The sequence below is a fragment of the Aureobasidium subglaciale genome, assembly GCF_000721755.1.
Source record: "Aureobasidium subglaciale EXF-2481 unplaced genomic scaffold scaffold_1, whole genome shotgun sequence".
In the NCBI taxonomy this organism is placed as follows: Eukaryota; Fungi; Ascomycota; class Dothideomycetes; order Dothideales; family Saccotheciaceae; genus Aureobasidium; species Aureobasidium subglaciale.
In genome coordinates this window covers 675,598-695,207 of record NW_013566994.1, presented here as the reverse complement: position 1 = coordinate 695,207, position 19,610 = coordinate 675,598, and the positions used below count along the sequence as shown (strand labels likewise).

Genomic DNA, 19,610 nt, shown 5'->3' with positions numbered 1-19,610 from the left:
AAAGATAGCATTGGAGGTGCGAGATCACGCCTTTGTCAATGCCGTAAGCCCACCAACATCTCAGGTAGCTTTTCATTTCATTTGACGCGTCCCTGTTCAGATCCAACATCTGAGCTTCCACCTAATCTCAAGTGCGCCGGGCGTTATTGTATCGGCATATCGCTACAGCATTTGCGCAGATATATCTCCGTCTCAAAATCTGCAGACGCGCAACATTCCGGTCATTCAGGGTCGACATCAAAATCTGTCAAGATGGTCTGGGATAAATACAATCGCTCCAACGGCGGTACTACCATCGACTTCTATCCGAATACTCTTGACAACATCTTTTGGTCAAAAGAAGGTATTATTGCAGTCGGCGGCAGCGACCATGTCAGTCTGTTCGTGAGTAAAACTTGATTTCTAGATATGACCACGACTAATAGTTATAGGTGCCACGCCTCAAGGTGGTCGTATCAGACGAGAGAAGATGGGACAAGATCAACCTCAAGACCAACTTCTTCACCTTCGAAGACATTCAACTTCAATTGCCCTTGAGCTGGAACAACTTCTCTATCGGCGAAGAAATGTCAGAGTCTTTCGTACACGCCCTCGATTGGTCTCCGCCAGGACTCGGCAAGCACAAGCGAAGTGTCCTAGCTGTTCTGACTTCCAACCACGTCCTATCAATATGGGAATGCATCGGAAAGCCGGAGATCGCCACAGACTGGGTCAGGGCTTGTGTTATCAACCACGCCCTCCAAGCTCACTTCAGAGAAAAGGACCTTCGAGGTCAGGAGGAGAGCGAACCTGACCACCTTGAAAGACTCAGAGCAAAACAGCGCATCAGAGCATTCGTGTGGAGTCCAGCACCACCAAACCCTTCTCTGTCTGGCGCCTCGGGGGACTGTTCAACGAGGAGTCCATACCTGGCTGTTTCTAATGATCGCGGCGAAGTCTTGGTCATCAACGTACAAACACCTTACGATGTTGCGGACTCGAAGACGTCAAAATGGGATCTTTCGGTAGTGGCTTCGTTTGGTGTTGAGGTTCCTGACACCAAGCAGGCAGCCCTCAGCGCTTGTATGCCAGTAACGCTCAAGTGGAGGACTCCATTTGTGGATCAGTTGGCCTGGAGTCCTTGGGCCCTGGATTCAACCAACACATTGACATCGATGTTAGCCTTCACGTCTCAATCATCACTACAATGCACAAGTATAATGCTTGTCAACGAAGGAGCCTTGACTGAAGTGGTCGCTGGCCATGTTGTACCGCTGATGGAGAACGTACTCGATACTCAGGCCGTTGGGTGCATGAAGTGGGCCCCGAAGCTGAACGGTGCAAAGGAAGCATTCCTCGTTTACCCGACCCGGAAGACCTTCTACTGCCTGCAAGTCCAACCAGGACACGTTCTTGATGTTCAAGTTACTGCTCAAGACATTAATACTCCGTGGGATGAAATCGCTGGTATGTCATGAACAACACACTATCTCTGACCGCTCTAACAGAACCATAGGCATGACTTTCGTTCAGGACGACAACGAGAATACTTCTGTGCAGATGGCATATCATCTTGGCTCGGGCTCCGATCGCATTACAAGTCTTGCTTTACCTTTCACGCCGACTTCGGGCCTTGGATCCACGAACTGGCAGCATGACTTGCTTAGAGGGCAAAGACGCTTCAGCGATGAGTACGGTCTTGCTGGCAACGTCATGTCACGAGCATACGGCGTGTCCGTGTCTCCATTCGGAGATTTGGTCGCAGTCAACGTCAGCTTCCATCCAAGCGATGGAGTCGAGTACACAACGAGTTCTGACGAGCTTTCATACCTCATCACAAGCCAGTGTAATGATGACTTGCAGTTTGCTCTAGCTGGATCTCCATCAAATGCTTATGGTAAGCTTTGCCAAATCTTTGACTACTACCATCGCTGATTGTCAACAGAGTTGACCGCTGAGGCTCTGCTCTTTGGTTTACAGAGTCTTTCTGTGCGTGGTCCCGAAGCTCTTGCTGACGACAGTTTCATTGCCGAACAAGTCATGCAAGCACTCGATCTGGCAGATTTACCCTTGGTGAACTCAAACCAGGGACAAATTACTGAAGACACCCCCGTCGAGCTGATTGTGCGCCAAGTAAGGCAAAACATCTTGTTTAATCGCGAAAGTGTCGAAAGCCGCGTGACACAGTTGTTGAAGTATGTCAAGACTGACGTTCCAAAAACACCGCCACTTGATGCTACAGTCGTGCTTAAGATTGTCTCCGAGATATCTCGTCTACCACACTTTGTTGCAGACGCAAGCTTACTAAGCAACTCTATCATGCAGATCCACAGTTTGATACTGGCGAGGCTCCAAGTTCGAGCCGGAAACGCAGACGCTGACGCTTCTAACCTAGAAGAGGAGGAGATCGAGAGATGCGAGATATGCAACACCAACATACCCTTCGAGAGCCTTCGGTGGGCAAAGTGTGTCAATAACCATCAATATCGTGAGCCCGAGACCAAACTGTTATTGCACGAGGACGAGAAACTGACCAAACATTAGCTCGATGCACACTCTCCTACCTTGCCATCCAAACGCCAGGTACAGCCAAATTCTGTTCAATCTGTAATGCTCAGTACATCAACGAGTTTATGATGCCCAGCTTCAGGGCCACAGATGGCAAAGAGGCAGATGCAGATGCTGGAACAGATGAAGATGTCGTGATGCAAGGGAGTTCCGACCAAGAGCCTCCGGTATCTTTGGCACGCATTCTTTTTGCGGCATGCGATAGATGTGTCTGTTGTGGAGGCAAATTTACCGGGTAATTCTAGCATGCAACTACCCGCATTCCTCGCGACAATGGTGTGTTTACCACTCCTTCCTACAAGGGCAATATGGCAATACGGGCCGTCTGGGCAGTAGCTCGATTGTTCACGTACGACCACAAGATGTACACAATCGAATAGCTATTGAGGATAATCACATCAAGGCGGCTTCATCGCGCACAACATATCAACAATGAATCCCATGCATGAGATTCGTATGTCAGCATCACCTGGAAGAGCACCGGAGGTTATACATCAGCACGAAGTAGGAAGTCCGGTCCGAAGCGTACGTCCAGAGTTCCTACTCGAATCGATCAACAGTCAGGCAGAGTTCGGTGCCAGAAACTTCTTGGACAATCCAACACCAGAGGAAGAAACACATCTCCCCGATATTCCTGAACCGCATTCTCTGCCTCAAGCCACTAGAAGTAATGATCAGAGACCTCTCTCCAAACAAAGACGATCAGGCCACTACCTGGGCGGTACTACAGAGCAGTTTCAGTCAAACTGCGTTCCTGAACGAAGAGTGCCTAGTCCACCATCACCTTGTTCTCCAGTTGAGCCCACAGACTTTGAGAAATATCAGCAGTTGACGCGTGAGGCATGCAAGAGCGGTTTTGATAGCGAGGAAGACTCTTACATCGGATCGGTCGAGGAGTTGACGCCTGTCCGGCCAGTAAGGAGAAGCAACATGCTAGTCGACGGACTCTTCCACCAAAACTCACCACACGTCTTGGAAGAAGAGAGTCCAATACTACCAAAGAGTCAAGATCTGGCTGTGGCTCGTCAGATCAAAGAAGTGCATCACCTCACGATGCAGGCTTTGACCGGCATCAGTGGTTCTTCAAACCCTCCACCAACGCCGCCACCGATACCTACTCGAGACTCGCGATATCAAGAGTGGCGCAACTCCCGGTATCGCTCGGTCTCGGCGCCTGCTAAGAAGGTTACTATGGCGCCGCCACCTATCGATACATCAAAGATCACCATGCAGCAACCACATATCAAAACACCGTACCCGTTTCGTGCCATCCATCGCAAAGAATTCGGCCGTCAATTCTCAGCATCCGAGCCGACGCTGCGTAGTCCTCGTGTGCACGATAGTGTAGTGACCTTGGGCATCCGTCGCAGCAACCCCAACAGTCGACTACGAATCTCTACTCTCACTATTCCAGCAAATAGCGAGTTTAGCGCCGTGAAGAATCGACGTCGAAGCTCTGATCGAACGAAAGAATACGCTCTCCAAGACTTCGATGATGCAGAATTGTTTCGTCAATTGCGAAGGCACTACAAGGATCTTCTGGGACCGTGGCGCCACTTCTCGGCTCGAAGTCTTACCATGATCTGTGTAAGTGGTGACGCCAGTAAACAAGCAGATTCAGGCTATGGCTGGCTCTTGACGCCACGCTCACCACGTACGCTCGCCTACAACGGTCTCAACGACACTTTCAGCGAAGAAAAGCTATTACGGTTCTTTCACGATCCGAAAGCGGCGGGGAAAAGCAGATATGCCTGGGTGAGCTGGGCGCACAGATTGGCAGATGCACCGGCAATAACGACACCACTGCCACCTGCTTCTGGGCCTCCGTCTGCTGCACCGGAAGCTGTGCGAACACCTGTTTCTCCTGCGACGACGTCAACGGTGAATAATCGCTTCTCAATGATCAGACGATTGGAACAGCATGAAGGGCTTGAGTTTGTGGTTTCGTGGTCGGTGAGGAGGATATTACTCGCTTTACTTCTTGTCCTCGTGCTCAGTCTTGCAGCAACATTGATTTGGATCTTCTTGGGCAAGAACTCGCATTCTCCGGGTCAAGGAGCTGGGTTTATGGGTGCTGGGGATAGAGTAGTCGCTGGAGTCGTCATGGGTATTTGCGTCTTGTTAATTGGTATCGCGGGCATAGGAGGTTGGATTGGTGTCAGTTGGCTGGTGTTATAGAGACTCCGAGGATGTCGCTCTTGTATTGCTCAGCTGCTTCTTTGCGTCCTAGCTCTTGCTATCCTTCTCTTCTACCTTTTTAATACTGTCATGAGAGGAATTTGCTAGTAGATCAACAAAAAAGGACGTCATGATATGAAGAGTTCACAACATCATAGATTTGCTGAACCGATCCACTCATACAATGGTGCATTCTGCACGGGTTCGATAATTGAACGATTGAAGGTCGAGTGATTTAAAGACCTCCTTCGTGAATGGCTGCCGCGCGGAAATGACGCGCTCAAACGCGTCACCCCCACACCGAAAGAAGCAGGACCCAAGACCACCACCATCACTGCCATTTACGAAACATCAAAATCACCAAGCGACAATTTAATCATCGCCAATCAGCCAAACATCGACTCAAGACCATATCCCCCTCAAATCGCAGTCCACAAATTGCCTGGCCGAATCAACTCACTTCTCGACCGCCAAGAAAAATCGAGACTAGACGACAAAAATCATGAATATCGACGATATCCTGGCCTCGGTGTCAAATACAGAGAGATTACCACAAAGGACAGCAGATTTACAAGCTTTGACGAGAGCTTGGGTGGCGGAGAGATGTGCGCCTGAGTTATTACCTTGGCCGGAAGAATTGGTTGAGAGAGTGATGGACAGGATAAAATTGCAGGTAAGAATATTCTTCGACTCTCGATTTCTGTCTTGAGTTCGTTTCTTCTGGTTGGGAGACATGTAAAGTATGAGAAACTTTTGGGAATGCACAAGGGCAGGGAAGGGGGAACAGAGACGGAGCTCTCGAATCCAGTCATGCGGAAGCAAAACACAAAATCGCAACATTGAAAAAGACAAGCAAGAAACTAATCAAAGACCTCTTCCGGGAAAAAATAGATTGAAACTGTAGAAGACATGACGGGAACAATGGATCCATCAGCAAACTTTAACCTCATCGTCACACAAACAGAACTCGAACGCTTCAAATTTTTAATCCGCTCTTTCTTGCGGGCGAGAATAGCAAAAGTAATTATCAACTTCTCCCCCCCTTCCTCTCACCTCCCTCATCCTCCTCCTCCTCCTCCTCCTCCTCAAGAAAATTAATGCTAACATGGCCATTTCTCACAGCTAGACAAATACCCTCACCACCACCTCCCCTCTCCCAACCTCTCACCCACAGAATCCCAATACCTAACCCACCGCTGCAGTCTCCTCTCCCACCACTTCAATACCTCTTTTCTGTCTTCTTTTCCAGCACAACTGCAGAAATTAGACGATACAGCAGGAGGTATTTCAATGGTTGATGGACCTGATACAGAGGCTGCGGTGTTTGTGAGGGTATTGAGGGACGCGGGGCATGTGGAGGTGCAGGGGGAGCAGGGGGTGGGTGTTGTGGAGTTGAGGAGGGGGGATGTTTGGTGTGTTAGGTGGAGTTCTGTCAAGGGGGCTGTGTTGAGGGGGGATGTTGAGATGGTGTAGTTCCGAGGCAGGAGTGTAATGCGAAACATTCGCCGATTCTCTACCACACTGCTAAAATCACACCGAGAAATGATACGTCCACATGGAACCAGTTCAAGAGTTCTGGTGCAAAGAGACTGTCATTGGTATCATAGTGCTAAGTCTGCAAGAAGAAAAGTCGATGATGAAGAACGCAGGAAACATCGGACACCGAGCCCCAAGGTATGATGCCAATGCTCAATGAGCCTTCAACCACTCGAGGACGGCCTCAAAGGCCTGCTTCTGAGCCTGCTTAATGGCCTCGTCTTGATACTCGCCCACAACTGCGAAGCCTGCAAATGATGTTAGTTGCTGCTCCTGCTGATTCCAAAGAGACCGACTCACCATGTGGAACACCAGGGTAGGTCCATTCGGTAACCTCGACGCCCTTCTCCTTCATACTTTTGACTCCAGCTTCGCGTACCTCCTCGCCAAATAGAGCATCCTCATCCACAGACAACAAAGCAATGGGAGACTTGACAGCCACAAAGTCCTCACGCTCAATAGTAGCGCCGTGAAGGATAACGGCAGCCTTGACGGCTGGGCCCCTTCTAATCATGCCTTCCTCAACCTTGCCAGCCGCCTCCTCACTGACCTCCTTTTGACCCTCAAAGACATCAGCGCCCAACTCGCTAGCGAGCAACAACGCATGTCTGCCACCGACACTGACACCAACACAATACACACCACCACCAGCCTGGACAGCATCCGCAAACTCATCCCTCACAGCAGCAACCACCTTGGCCAACCTCGGCAGCACCGAAGCAGGCGTATGTCTCGCCAACCACATATCCAACCTAAAGCTCTTTGCCACCTCTGCAGCTCTAAGTTTCAACTGCTCGAGGAAACTGGACTGGTTGTCTGCAGCAGAGAAAACCGAGTTGGGAGCTGGATCGTTGTTGAATTGGTCGGGCATGATGACGAGGTAACCTTGCTCGGCGTAGGCGTCGGCTTGGAGTTTGTTGGCTGGGGCATGGATACCGGTGCCGCCGGTTAGGAAGAGGAGGAGTTTGCAGGGGGCGTGTGGGTAGTCGGCGGGTTTCGTAATGTAGCATTCGATGTCGCTGAATTTGGTGATTTCGCCGGTGGGGACTTGGGGGGTTGAGGTTGCTTCTGTAATGACTATTAATTCATGAGTCTTTGATAGATATAGAGGGTCTCTCACGTCCTGCTTCGTGGACTTGAGCTTGTTCATTCTATCCTGGTTGTCAGCTTGGTCGCATTCGCATCATGCGTTGGTGATCAGAACATACTCCAAGACTTGCACCTTGGTCGACGGCCGAGTCGCCGGGGATGGCGCTATCCTCGGCCAAGTCACTTTCGGGTGCTCTGGTTGCTAGTTCGTCGTCTGCCATGTTGTTTGATGTTGAGTGTTTGGATCGTGTTTCCGGTTGACTTCGAAGGACAGGGAAACCACTACCCCACGAAAGTGACGACGGTGCTGACGTCGCAGGGTCTCGTGCACAAGCCATACATAACTATGGAAAGCTTATGCAACACCTTGACAAGCCCGTGTGCAAACATCTCATGCTGTGGAGACTATCACCAGAAGATATGTGATTTTAGTCATCCAAAGGCGTGGAAAAGTACATTTGAGTACGCTCAACCGCGCGAACAGGTTCCCAGCTTAATTGGTATATTCATATTTTGGCTGCAGAAATGCGCAGTACTTCTCAAATTCTAGCATGTTCCACTGACGAGCATCTAATCAGAGTCGCTCAGCATATCCTCGCTGCCATCATCACGAGCAATATGGGTCGTCAATGCCTCAATTGCGGCTGCGCAACCTTCCTTGACTGCCTTTCGTTCCTTCTTATTCGTGGCGATTTCAGCTTTCCTGATCACTTTCTCGATGAAGTAGCGCAATCCTTGTACCATGTTAGGTACCTCTTGAGCCTTAGAGAACACCTCATTGACTGAGAGATCCCATTTGCTGCCTTTAGATGACGACCTCATCATTTGGATGAGAATCCGCGTCAAGAGCACCTCTGTGAATGTGTTTGTCTTCGGCTGCAAGTATGCGAAATTGAGTGTTTTCAGCGATGTAATAGGGAAACCGCCGCCTGTGATGAGATCGGCATAGAATCGTGCGAGATTGACAATCTTGCGCGTACTCATATTCTCATCCTCGTCGTCATCGAACGCATCATCTTCATCGTCAGCTGTCAGCGGCTTCTCGCCTAGACGCTTGAAGATGTCCCAGAGTCCGAATTGAAAGGCTTTGAGCATACGCTTCTCGCTACAAAGCTTCTTGGCGATAAGTGTATAGTATGGATTGTACGTGGCTTCAGCACCAGCGCAGTGAATCAATACGCGAGGAATCTCGAGCTCTTGCGCCTTCTTGAAGCCTAGCTTGAGAAGTCGAAGATGCGCATCCTTGTAGTCGGTAGCTGACATGATCGTGACGAAGATGGCGCGGCGAATGTCGGTATTCATGCCTTGTTGGCGTGCTAGCTGAATCAGATCGACGTTGCCATCGTCTGCTGAGACTTTTGTCGAATCGCGTTTCGAGGCCTTGACTGTGGGTTCGTCTGCATCCTGGTCCTGGTCCTGATCCTGATCCTTGGTCTGTTTTCCGGGGTCTAACCAACTGGCGCCAACAAGCCACCACTTGCCCTTCTTCTCAGTGTCACGAATATCTGCCAGTCCGATGCGAAGAGGTTCGCTTGCCTTGAGGGAAGATCTGTTGTTGAGGGTGCCTAGGGTCTTTCTCATTCTTGTCGTATGCTCCGACACAATAGCAGACGCCACCTGACCAGTTTTGACACGGTTGTTCTTGAGGTTGTTGATAGTCTCAATCATGAATTTCGTTCTGACCGACAGATTTGACTCGCCGATACGAGTAACCTCCTTTTGCACCAGAATGACAATGTCTTTCAACGCTGAGGGATCGTCCGAACGCAACTGAGGTCCAGAATTGCGGATGATCTTCAACAGCAGTTCTGTATTGGCTTCATTGAGCTCTGTCAAAAACAGACGAATGTAGTCGAATACCAGGTTGCAGCCGACGAGTTGGAAGTTGTAGAGCTCAGAAACCAATGACATCAAGTTGGAAGTTTCCTTTCCAGCTGTAGTACCTCCAGTGTAGTGTCTGTCAAAGTCGTTCACAATGCGCTCGATGACTTGAGCACCGAAGTCTGTTCCGATGACCTTGTACAATGCAGCCATAAAACCTGCATGAAGGATGAGGAAGGTATCTTGTAGTGTGGTGCGGTCGCAGATGAGTCCGAGTAGGAGATCAATGAGAGTTGTGGTGACATATTGGCGAGGGTTGTTCTGGTAGATCTCTTCGATGGCCTGCAGAATAGACAAAAGATTCGCTTCGGACAAACGATTGAGCTGACCCTGGATCTGACGACGAAGACGTGCCAGTGCTTCGGTGTCTGATGACGGAGCGCCACGCAATGATGGCGGGACATACTTTTGGACAGGCGCAGCTCCCGCAGGTACAGGAGCAACATATGGGTTCTCGCGTACCCTTGGTGCTGGAGCTTCCTCTTCGCTGTCCTCGTCGTCCTCATCAAAGTCTTCGAATTTCTCTCCGTCCATGTCGTGGTCACCATCATCTTCCAGGTCGTCGGACTCTTCTCCTTCCTCTTCATCGTCCTCTCCCAGCCCATCAAGATCAAGGTCGTCTTCGTCGCTCTCGCCCAGACCATCCATAATATCGTCGAGACCGTCGATCTCGTCTTCATCGCCACTCATGTCTTCCTCGTCGCCGCTGATATCTTCCTCATCATCTGACGACTCTTCCTCACGAGCGGCAGAAGCAGCAGCTTGGCTAACCTTCCGTCTCTTTTGTTGCAACCAGTCATCATCGTCTGAACGTTTTCTCTTGGGGCCATCTTCTTCATCGGAACCATCCAAACCTTCTAGCAAGTCATCCAGACCGTCGTCTGCGAATGCCTTTGACCTCTTCGTCGATTTGATACCGAGTCTCTTCTCCAAAGCAGCAATTTCAGCATCGTCTTGAGCCAATCTGTCTTTGACAGCCCTAGAAACCCGAGGCTGAGAGCTCTCTGTGTCTTCCGATTTCGAAGGATCTTGTTTCTTGGTCGTCTTCAAGATGGACTTTGGTTTATCTTCCGTAGCTTTTGTAGGCTTGGACTTTGGCTTCGGAGGTGGCGTTGGCTCATCGTCGCTTTCGAAAACCTCGTCGCGTCGCGGTTGAGGCTGGGGACGTCTTTGCAGTTGAGGTCTCTGTGGCGGTGGACGGGATCTTGATTGTTGATGGCTCTGCTTTTTCTGATTTCTCTCATTCTTTCGGCGTTCCTTGCGGGTAGTCGCATTCTTCTTGTTGTTGGTGGCATCGCCGCCAATCTGATCCAGGAGCGCCTTCGGCAGCTTCGGCTTGATGAAAGAGTCGTTTGGTCGCATGTTGGTTGTATATATAGAGATTTAATCAGACCACAGAGGGCAAAAGCATAAATAATTATTTTGAGAGAACTTGGCAGCATGTGAATTTCCCCAGAACTCGGGAGTGTCGACCTTGTCGCCGCCGGCCCTCGCAATTGAACGTTCCGTTCCTGCCTGTCTCCACCATATCCTCCATGCCGTCATTCTAGCTGTCCAAAGGCATGGTGTCATGTTGGACTCGATCGAACTGATCAAGATTAGTAATAAGGCTCATATTTTCGTACTCGTGCCGCTTGTTAACGTAGGATTATTCCTCGAGATGGGTATTCGATTATGTAGCACTAAGAGAGAGCGACTGCCAGATTGAAAATATCTTGTTGGTAGATACGGAGGCCGCGCTGGTCGGTAGCAACTTCCATATCAACGTCGCTGCGCGCATCGACGTTCAAACAGGTGCTGCTGTCGTGCCATCTTTCACACCACAGCCACAAATATGTCGTCACATCTCAGCAACGAAGAGGTACGGTCGCATAGGCGTCCCAAGGATCCTAAACTAATATTGACACAGTTCTTCACCAAACTCGGCTCTCTTCTCGAGACGCGCCAACAGAAAGGTCACGGCAGCATCTTCCTGACACAAAAGCGACGTACGCATATTGCTGCATCTTCTGTCTGGAATTTCCTAACTCTCAAAAGTGTCCGCCCAAGGGTCATCTACCTCCAAGCCTGCCGACTCTCCCCTTGCCGACCTCGAAGCTCCATCAGCACCCCTACCCATCCTCATTCGCGCGACAGACGGCAACTCGCAAACGAAGGATCGCAAGAAGTCGGAAAAGATCAAGCTCAGCACTGTTGTACAACCTGATGAGCTGGAAGCATTCTACACACGTTACGCCGATGTCTGCAAGCAAGGCATGCAGGCATTGAAGAAGAGGGACCGTAGCAAGAGAAAGAAGCAGAAGCAGGGCAAGAAGAAGGCTCAGGACGATAAGAAATGAGTCACATGCATCGTCCTGGATGTTAACGAGTAACGACGCCTGTCAAATGTGGAATGGTTGCACCACTTGGGAGCTGCACTCCTCCCGGTATGCGCACCGCTTCTGGGTCACGTACGGCCATTGGAAGCATCTCACGTGCTCGCGGAATGAGTTTCGGGCTCTGTTCCTGGAGGATGCAGCAAATTATCGATGATCAAGACCGACGCGAGAGAAGATACATGGAAAGGCTTGTACACACACTGCGCACCCATCGGAGGTATAGTGTAGCCCGATTCTGAAAAGGCACATATGCGCTCCTTGTACCATAAATACTTTCTTCTTCTCTTCCACGGTCACTTCGCATGCTAAATCTATGTTCTGGCGTTTGGGAGCAGGCTCATGCGTGCTGAGGCCTTTATTGAACACAGCTCTGGATCCCTGCTGAGCTCATCCGTATCTTGTCTTCACTGCCGCATCCACGAGGCGGTGTAAATCGAGTAAACAATTCTTGCTACTCAATCTTCAATACCCCACCGCCGCGACTCGGTCCTCTTCCCCTACATTGTCACTAAGTTGTTCTTTGTCCCACATGCCCTAACACCTCACCATCCACCCAGGTCACTACCGCATTCCACAGCGCGAACCGATCCAAGCCTCCCCCACTACCAGTGAGCACTCTAAGACCTACAATCTTCTCACGGCCAACAAGATCTGTACAAAAATGGTAAGAGCACTTAGTGCTCGGACACGTCCTCAGTTCCACCCAGAGCAAATCTACACCAGTTTCGAGTACGACCTGGAGTCGCGTGAGGCAAAGAAGATACTCACCATCGGAACCGAAGCCGCCAAGGTGGCTAAGAATCTTGTCCAGCACAACAAGATTCATGACCTCGTCGAGAAGATTATAGAGACCAACGTTGATATCTTCTACAAGCTCGATTACGCTTCTGCTGAAAAGGGAGCGCATGTGGGTCTTGAACAGCGTATCAGAATATGGGCAGAGGAACAAGCAAAGGTCAACCTCTTCTGGGTGCTTCGGGACCAGTACATTGCCGATACTATCGGGGCTTGCAAGCTCCAGATCAAGAAGAGTCGGCTAGAGGTAGAGTCTGCCAGAGCACAATTAGAGGCTGTGAGTGGATCTGATCAGAGATGCAATTGGCTACAAAAGATGCTGACCGACCCCAAAGGTAACTTTGTCTACCTGAATTGGCCAACGAGTGTGCTCCACTGTGAGGTGAAGGAAACAAGCGAGTGGCTACAATCACAGGACGAATCGGTGGCGTGAGCCAGGCTCGAGCCACTGGAAAGCGGAGAAGCGTTGATATGTCGTCGTCAAAAAGGCGAAAAAGATATACTTTCAGAAACCCTCTTATATGCACATGCTTTCTCGGACTAGGCTCAAAGCTTCAGTCAACCTCTCAGTCTTGTTTTGGATCTCGTGAGGTGCATATTCGCTATTGATATGAAGCTTTGCTCCTTCCTCTTGATTTCCACGCTGTATTGTAACCAGAGGCAAAGTGATGCACAGTAGTTGATCGATGAGCCAGTACATATTCATTGATTCGCAACTTCTAGCCATGTCGATATCATGTGAGATGCGAGGCATATCGACTTTAGTTTCTCCACTATCACCTAGATATGAAGACGGCAATTTGATCACTCCACCCCGTTGATTATGGCACAAATAGTCTGACCAGAACATCTAAGATCTTAGTACAGGTTGTCAATCTCCGCTTCGGAACCTAATCCAAGGTCACCTCACTCTGTGAACCTTTCTAGCCGCCATGGCGCAGCCATACGGGTATATAGACCGCCCATCATCTGAGAATGATCCACCCAACTAAGATCTCCATCTTCTCACACAAAACACACATCATACTTCTCTCGCCCAAATCACGAACCTCTTCTCTCCACCAAAATGGTCACTCTGATACTTACGTATCCGTTCTGGATCGCAATGTGTCTCGTTCCGTTGGTGCCTCCTTGTTGGATGCCGGTTAATCCCGTCGTCATGGGAGAGGAAACCTCTCTTTCCGAAAAACAACGGGTTGTGAAGTTGCTCATGGCAATGCCGGCGTCGGAAAAGACAGAAGTCACACTTGCGGACGGTGGGGTCGTCAAGCAAGATGCAGAGCCTGCTATTGCCACAGTGACCTACACTGTCCCGCTCAGAGCGACCACTGGTTCGAACATCACCAGGGAGGACGAGGTCAATGCTTTCTTCGCAGAGTTGTTGGCCCCTGATCGTACGACAATGATAAGTGTTCCGAAGATGACGCCTACGCCACAAGAGGTGCCTTAATGGTCAGTATATCCTTTGTCATTGCTGAGAAATGGAGTAAATGCTGACTCGTATATGAAACCAGGTACACGAGCTACTCTCCCACTGTGTGCATTGGGTAAAGTACGGCCATCTAGGTCTCCGCGAAGAGTAGCTCGTCGTGCATGCGTCGGTGATAGGGAAGGCGGTGGAGAAGCTTGGAGGAGAAACTGCTCGCCATTGTCTCTTTGCTGTCCATTGTTCTCGGTTCATTGTTTCTGTCAAGGATTTATGTTATAATCATCCTTCAATAACAATTCATTACGATCACACTCAGGGTTCCCACCACAACAAGACAGATTTGTCTTGAGGGAAACGACAACACGTTTTAGGAGTCTCTCCTTCATCTCCTGTCAAGTGCTCTATACGTAGTGACTGTGTCGGTCTTATCCGGTGTCTCAACAACTATCTCGCTGTCGATCTGGCAGATTCGACCCGAGTCCACTTCATCAAATCAAGGCCGCGATACCTGAACTTGGAGAGGAACGTTATCAGGAACAACTCGATGCCTGCATCATTCATCACCAAGTACTTCGCATACTCGCAACTACAACAAGCAAAACAAGCCACGCACACCATTAGCAAGAAAAACCAGAACTTAATTGGGAAACATCTTTGCAGCCAAAGTCATAATTGCGACCAACCAAGGCTGCGAGTCGAACTCACAACCTCTGGATTCTATTTATGCTAGACATTGGAGAGGTTTGACGAGCGCCTGTGAGCCACAGGACTTATCTCTTGATAAGGGGTTGAATCTGTGGAATTGTTGTAGTGAGAGTGGAAGAGAAGCTAGGCTCGATCGGGGTTGTATCCCAGTGATGCTCAAAGATGCTGTCCCTCGGTCTCCCTCCTCGTCAGAGAACAACAAATCGGCAGAAAGATTGTTTTCCAAACAGCCAGCCATTGAATTGGCTGAAATGGGCTCTCCTCTCGCGCTAGAGTCATGTGCACAACTACCATTCACCAGGTAACATTCACTCCTCTAGAAGACGTAGCACCGTTCAAAAATGATCCATGTCCTCATCAATCCCTTCGAAAGATACTTATGGCCTGGAACGCGCCTACAAATTGCCGTTACTCGTGAGTTTGTGCCATATCAGGAACCGAGGATGAGAATGAGGACCTCCAGCACTCAACCCAGCCACTCATCATCGGCTAGGCTCGGATGTAACAGTGTCAGGATACGGTATTGGCTGACCTCTCCAAGGCCAGGGATTAATACTCTTTCCTCCTGATGTTGGATTTGTTTGCTACACCAAGTTTGCTTTGTCAAACCTCCACTTATATCAAGCTACTATCATCTGTCTGCGTTCATCAAAGGCAGAATAACATGAGCAGCCATTACATATGATACGGACTCGCTCCCACAGCAGTATCATGGATACGTCCACTCCAATTGCAAGAAGTAAACATTTCTCACGGTTACACAATGAGTCCTCGTAAAAGCCAAGTCTCCCTCAGGACAACTGCCCGTCAACCACCAAAAAGCATAACGACAACAACCTACATACATAGCAAACGCACCACCATGTCCAGCGGCAGAAATCATACTGACCCTCGCTGGGAGCACCAAACCACATTTCGCACCGTAGTCTCCCAAGAAGAACAAGAGCGAGCTCGTAGACACGGCCACGAGGTGCCTTTGCTGGAAAGCAGACTTGAGATGTTGAACAGACATCTCCTGGACACCAATCATCAGCTCAGAACAAAGCTTGACGAACTTCGCTCGCTGCAGCGCAAGTATGAAGAGTTGAACAGAGCTCACAACAATATTGTCGCATCCAATAGAAGAGTGGTCAAAAAAAACGGAGAGCTGGTCCAGGAGAACGATATGCTGAGGGGTCTGCACATGAATGGGCGTCATTTATGAGTTGCGGCACGGCTGAGTCTGACTCTATCCATCACCTCGTGTGTTAGCAGAGGCAAATGGAAGTATGCGGCCATTCAAGGATTTTGAAGGCGCATGAAGCTTCAATGTTGTCAAGTTGATCAGGGAAGGAGCGAGTATTGTTTTTTCGAAAAATGGATACTCAGGGGCACTCATGCAGGAAACCGTTATCACATGATGTGTCTCAGTATCTGATCAAGAGAATACTCTAAGTGCTCTTTCGTGAGGATTGCGATGATGTAAAACTATTCTTGAGTGAGTGTAAGAAGGTAAACTTGATTTCGACTCGACCTAACATGCGCTAAGCACGAGGAACTAGCGACCAGCAGCAGCGGATGCTTTGGGCCTTCCTCCATCTGCCTCTCGGAAATGAACTTCTCTCAAACTATCTCGTTCGTCTTCTGATCTTTGAAATATCTGATCATCATCTACGAAAGAAAGATCACTTGTCCTCATACAGTATGGATTCACAGACTATCGAAGAGCTCATCACACTCCAGGAACAAATCGGTTCAACCATTGTTCGCAAGAGAAGGAAGGAGAGCGAAGATCTCCGAGATCAAGTGGAGCATCTGGAGTATCGGTTGGCTCCCTCTATCTATAGGTGCCAGAAGGTCAATACAACTAAGGCTGAGTTGTCGCGCAAGTACGAACAACTCGGAAACGAGAAGGAAATACTTGAGAGGAAACTCGAACAACAAGACCAATCGCATCTCGACCTGACAGAGACCTTACGACAAGAGAAGAAGATCGCAGATTCGTTCAGAGAAGAAGTCGGAACGCTCAAGGTAAAGCACTTCAAATCCGGGATTAAGATCGAAAGGTTCGAGGAGCGCGGGATCGCCATTAAGAAGGTCATATCCGAATTGAAAGCAAAGTTTGGCGGAACTCTCCGATCGTTCTCGGACATTGACGATACCTCCAATTCGTGTAAGTGATACAACCGAGGACGGAAGAAGATGAACAGGCGTCTGACCTTATGATAGGAGTGTGCATAGGCGTCGAGAAAGCGAGCTCGATAGTAGATAACATGCGGACACGGATGTTTCTTGACACTTCATCACCCTCGGGTGATAGAGAATGTATCTTGATGTTCATACAGAGCAGGAAGTAAGAAGGAGATGGCTTTGGGGCATGTTCCAGAGCAGCGAGCGATGAAACCCGGGAGGCACATCAATCGATCAGCGACATGAAGCCTGGCATTCACTCGTCTATCACTATACTTTTATTTGGTTTATTATCGGAGTCTTCCATTGCTTCGCTTAATCTTCCAATCCTTATCGAAGCTCGAGATGTTTACGAAAATCACCGAACGCTTTCTACCTTGCCTCTGCGCAAACAACCAAAATTCTAAATCACCCTCGTCCAAGCTACGCAAGATGGTTTCGCCCGCAGACCACATCAGAGAACTGAGTTTCAACAACAAATATCTGGCAAAGAAAAACGAAAATCTCAGAGTCGAAAACCACAATCTCAAAACCACCAACGACGTGCTCAAAAACAAGGTCGCCAGAGATCAAGCAATCATAAACGCCACCGCCACAATCAAGGATCTCGAAAAGTACAATCAGACACTCGAGGATGAGAACATGCACCTCAGAGAGCAACTTGAGCTCTTCACCGAGAAGAAGAAGATTGATGATCAGCTCGCTGTTCTAAGAACAGAAGTGGTTGAGATCGACAGTGAGCTTGTGAAGCGTATGGTGGAGATGGACATCATTGAGAAGCTGGAGGCAAAGATCAAGGCTCTCAAGAAGATCGATAGTCAAGAGAGCGACGAATCGAACACCGAGGAAGATGAAGGGGAGGATGGAGAGGATCTCAAAGACTCGGAGAGCTCGATCTAATGTATGTTTGTTTGCTCTTCGCCTTGGTACGATCACTGACCTTTAATAATTGTAGCCGTCGCGCACGAGAAGCAAGCCATTTGGTTCTAGGTCAATTGAAGCATCTGGAAAACCCATATCGTCCAATTGACCGCCGTTGTCGATCTCATCCTCCCGCAAGCCATCACAAGCCGAGCAAGAAACGATCCCTGACATGGCTACACTCTTTTGAATGATCACGGATTCTGTCGTACTTTCTAACATTATCTTTCATTAGCTTATGTGACTCCTGTCACATTTGATATTACTGAAATGATCGCCGAGCCAAATTGTAGAAGAGATGCATGAGGATGCCGGGTGCCAAAACTCCACCAATCGTACATACGTCGAGAGAATTGTCGTGGCACTGTCAAGGGATGTACTCTACGAGCTGAGTTGACCTGGCAAGCGGTTGAACAGAGGTCGTAAGATAGCCTGATTTGAGAGCGTAACGATGACAACAAAGAACTCATTATTCACCTTCACGCTTCACCTGTCTTGTTTGTTCACACAAGGCGGTCAGGAAGCCTAGACCATAAATTATCCGCGACATCCAAACTTGAGCCTGCTTTCTTCTCCTTAGATCAATCCAACGCGCGCGTCTAACCATGAGTCCTCATATCAAGAGCCACTTGAGTCCAGCAATCACGCAAAGGGCTTCCCCAGCAGTGAATCTCAGGGCCATGATCCAGAGATTGAAGGAGACGGTTGACGAAAACAAAAAGTTACTCGATCAGAACGAGCAGCTTCGAGTCGGAAACTATGAGCTGAAGCGAGAGCTTGAAGAGGCTTACAGAAAGCTGTGGTCAGAGGAGATTGGAAAATCCTGAGACGCAAAGTGTGCGTTTGCTACAACACATTCACGCCTTGTTTGATGGAGTGAAACTGATTTATCTAGTAGCTTCGACCCAAACATTACAGCAAACAAACCAGACACGTAGCTCTTCATTCGCCTCTCTCTGCGCTCACAACCATCGTGTTACGCTCGCATCAATTTCGCCCACCAGCACCAAGATCAAAGATAACACATGGAAGCCGCCGCAGAAACACAAAACGATCTAGTCAATCTGCTCAACGAAAAAAACATCGCACTTACCGAGACTAAAGTCGCTGCCGCCCAGAGCGCCGAAGTTGTCAACATGATCATCGACGAAAATATCCAACTCAAGACAGAAGTCCAGCGCCTTCGGGAGGAGATCAAGGACCTCAGAACCAAGCTGTGGAATGCTACCGTGGAGGAACGTAAGATGGATGCTGGTCGTGTGCGCGACGTCTTGGGAGTTCTTTGATGAGTTGGTCAGCCTGCTATCAAGAAATTCAGGGGTAAGTCGATTTGAAGAAAATCATCTTTCCAGAAGCTAACACAATATGCTAGATTGACAAGAGCCATCTCGAGATCTTTGAATCGAGAATTCCAACATGATCGCTCATAACTCCTCGTGCGGCGACCGTTTTTGATTTTCCATAGTCTTACTCGTACCTGAATCGGTTCATACAACTTCCAACGAAAATGCCCCGTTTTACGACTGTCCTTAATATTTAAGTGCCTTGCTCGTGACTTAGGTACTTGCTTCGTGCCACGCTCAAGTGTCCGTCCGGTAGAATGGAAGGGGCAAAAACATGCCGCCTCACAGATGGATTGAACGCAGGTTCTCTATTCAGCGAGCAAGTTTACACCCACGTGGCATACTGGCTGTCGTTATTCACTCGCTATGACACCAACAACAACAACAACAACAACAACCCGTATACATGTCGGTAGCAGCGAAGTCAAGTAGAGGTGTAAAAAGAATGTCTACAAGATGAATAAGTACATTGATAAAAGAGCAAAAAGATACTAGACGGGGAAGCTATCAGTTGGAAGATAGGATTTGAACCCCTTTCCGTTTCGTACCATAAACTCGGGTATGGCTGACCTCTCGTCCGTAGAACCAAACCGTCCTCAGTTCATTAGGGCACTTGTTTCAACTATATAAAGGTTGAGG

General features: G+C 49.0%; 12 protein-coding genes across 12 annotated transcripts; 10 read left to right on the top strand and 2 right to left on the bottom strand.

The window, feature by feature from the left end:
- Positions 1 to 158: 158 nt before the first annotated feature.
- On the top strand, positions 159 to 2,883 carry AUEXF2481DRAFT_184010 (uncharacterized protein). The gene is made up of 5 exons (XM_013492964.1): positions 159 to 384; positions 432 to 1,446; positions 1,496 to 1,876; positions 1,925 to 2,467; positions 2,524 to 2,883. Exons 1-5 carry the CDS (start codon positions 253 to 255, stop codon positions 2,784 to 2,786), a joined length of 2,334 nt encoding a protein of 777 aa, XP_013348418.1. The 5' UTR covers positions 159 to 252; the 3' UTR covers positions 2,787 to 2,883.
- A 96-nt stretch (positions 2,884 to 2,979) lies between these two features.
- On the top strand, positions 2,980 to 4,725 carry AUEXF2481DRAFT_1076 (uncharacterized protein; the record flags this gene model as incomplete). Its single annotated transcript, XM_013492419.1, has 1 exon — positions 2,980 to 4,725. One exon carries the CDS (start codon positions 2,980 to 2,982, stop codon positions 4,723 to 4,725), a length of 1,746 nt encoding a protein of 581 aa, XP_013347873.1.
- A 251-nt stretch (positions 4,726 to 4,976) lies between these two features.
- Positions 4,977 to 6,334, top strand: AUEXF2481DRAFT_184012 (uncharacterized protein). Its single transcript, XM_013492963.1, has 2 exons — positions 4,977 to 5,398; positions 5,848 to 6,334. The coding sequence occupies exons 1-2, from the start codon at positions 5,228 to 5,230 to the stop codon at positions 6,196 to 6,198; spliced, it is 522 nt and encodes a 173-aa protein (XP_013348417.1). The 5' UTR covers positions 4,977 to 5,227; the 3' UTR covers positions 6,199 to 6,334.
- An 80-nt stretch (positions 6,335 to 6,414) lies between these two features.
- Positions 6,415 to 7,571, bottom strand: AUEXF2481DRAFT_1075 (uncharacterized protein; the record flags this gene model as incomplete). The annotated part of the gene is made up of 4 exons (XM_013492418.1): positions 6,415 to 6,509; positions 6,562 to 7,329; positions 7,382 to 7,412; positions 7,470 to 7,571. The coding sequence occupies 4 exons, from the start codon at positions 7,569 to 7,571 to the stop codon at positions 6,415 to 6,417; spliced, it is 996 nt and encodes a 331-aa protein (XP_013347872.1).
- On the bottom strand, positions 7,543 to 10,631 carry AUEXF2481DRAFT_35492 (uncharacterized protein). Its single transcript, XM_013492689.1, has one exon. The coding sequence runs from the start codon at positions 10,591 to 10,593 to the stop codon at positions 7,921 to 7,923; it is 2,673 nt and encodes an 890-aa protein (XP_013348143.1). The 5' UTR covers positions 10,594 to 10,631; the 3' UTR covers positions 7,543 to 7,920.
- Positions 10,632 to 11,065: 434 nt separating this feature from the next.
- AUEXF2481DRAFT_1073 (uncharacterized protein) lies at positions 11,066 to 11,570 on the top strand (the record flags this gene model as incomplete). The annotated part of the gene is made up of 3 exons (XM_013492417.1): positions 11,066 to 11,092; positions 11,141 to 11,219; positions 11,269 to 11,570. The coding sequence occupies 3 exons, from the start codon at positions 11,066 to 11,068 to the stop codon at positions 11,568 to 11,570; spliced, it is 408 nt and encodes a 135-aa protein (XP_013347871.1).
- Positions 11,571 to 11,920: 350 nt separating this feature from the next.
- AUEXF2481DRAFT_184259 (uncharacterized protein) lies at positions 11,921 to 12,879 on the top strand. The gene has a single exon (XM_013492962.1). The coding sequence runs from the start codon at positions 12,271 to 12,273 to the stop codon at positions 12,835 to 12,837; it is 567 nt and encodes a 188-aa protein (XP_013348416.1). The 5' UTR covers positions 11,921 to 12,270; the 3' UTR covers positions 12,838 to 12,879.
- Positions 12,880 to 13,362: 483 nt separating this feature from the next.
- Positions 13,363 to 14,303, top strand: AUEXF2481DRAFT_184735 (uncharacterized protein). Its single transcript, XM_013492961.1, has 2 exons — positions 13,363 to 13,856; positions 13,919 to 14,303. The coding sequence occupies exon 1, from the start codon at positions 13,471 to 13,473 to the stop codon at positions 13,852 to 13,854; it is 384 nt and encodes a 127-aa protein (XP_013348415.1). The 5' UTR covers positions 13,363 to 13,470; the 3' UTR covers positions 13,855 to 13,856; positions 13,919 to 14,303.
- Positions 14,304 to 15,032: 729 nt separating this feature from the next.
- Positions 15,033 to 15,852, top strand: AUEXF2481DRAFT_35488 (uncharacterized protein). Its single transcript, XM_013492688.1, has one exon. It carries the CDS (start codon positions 15,302 to 15,304, stop codon positions 15,740 to 15,742), a length of 441 nt encoding a protein of 146 aa, XP_013348142.1. The 5' UTR covers positions 15,033 to 15,301; the 3' UTR covers positions 15,743 to 15,852.
- Positions 15,853 to 15,890: 38 nt separating this feature from the next.
- AUEXF2481DRAFT_184339 (uncharacterized protein) lies at positions 15,891 to 16,900 on the top strand. Its single transcript, XM_013492960.1, has 3 exons — positions 15,891 to 16,015; positions 16,067 to 16,690; positions 16,747 to 16,900. Coding segments are annotated over exons 2-3 (597 nt in total). The 5' UTR covers positions 15,891 to 16,015; positions 16,067 to 16,095; the 3' UTR covers positions 16,749 to 16,900.
- On the top strand, positions 16,901 to 17,763 carry AUEXF2481DRAFT_184340 (uncharacterized protein). Its single transcript, XM_013492959.1, has 2 exons — positions 16,901 to 17,608; positions 17,663 to 17,763. Exon 1 carries the CDS (start codon positions 17,053 to 17,055, stop codon positions 17,605 to 17,607), a length of 555 nt encoding a protein of 184 aa, XP_013348413.1. The 5' UTR covers positions 16,901 to 17,052; the 3' UTR covers position 17,608; positions 17,663 to 17,763.
- A 771-nt stretch (positions 17,764 to 18,534) lies between these two features.
- Positions 18,535 to 19,146, top strand: AUEXF2481DRAFT_35485 (uncharacterized protein). Its single transcript, XM_013492687.1, has 2 exons — positions 18,535 to 18,948; positions 19,001 to 19,146. Exon 1 carries the CDS (start codon positions 18,654 to 18,656, stop codon positions 18,912 to 18,914), a length of 261 nt encoding a protein of 86 aa, XP_013348141.1. The 5' UTR covers positions 18,535 to 18,653; the 3' UTR covers positions 18,915 to 18,948; positions 19,001 to 19,146.
- The last annotated feature ends 464 nt before the right edge of the window (positions 19,147 to 19,610 follow it).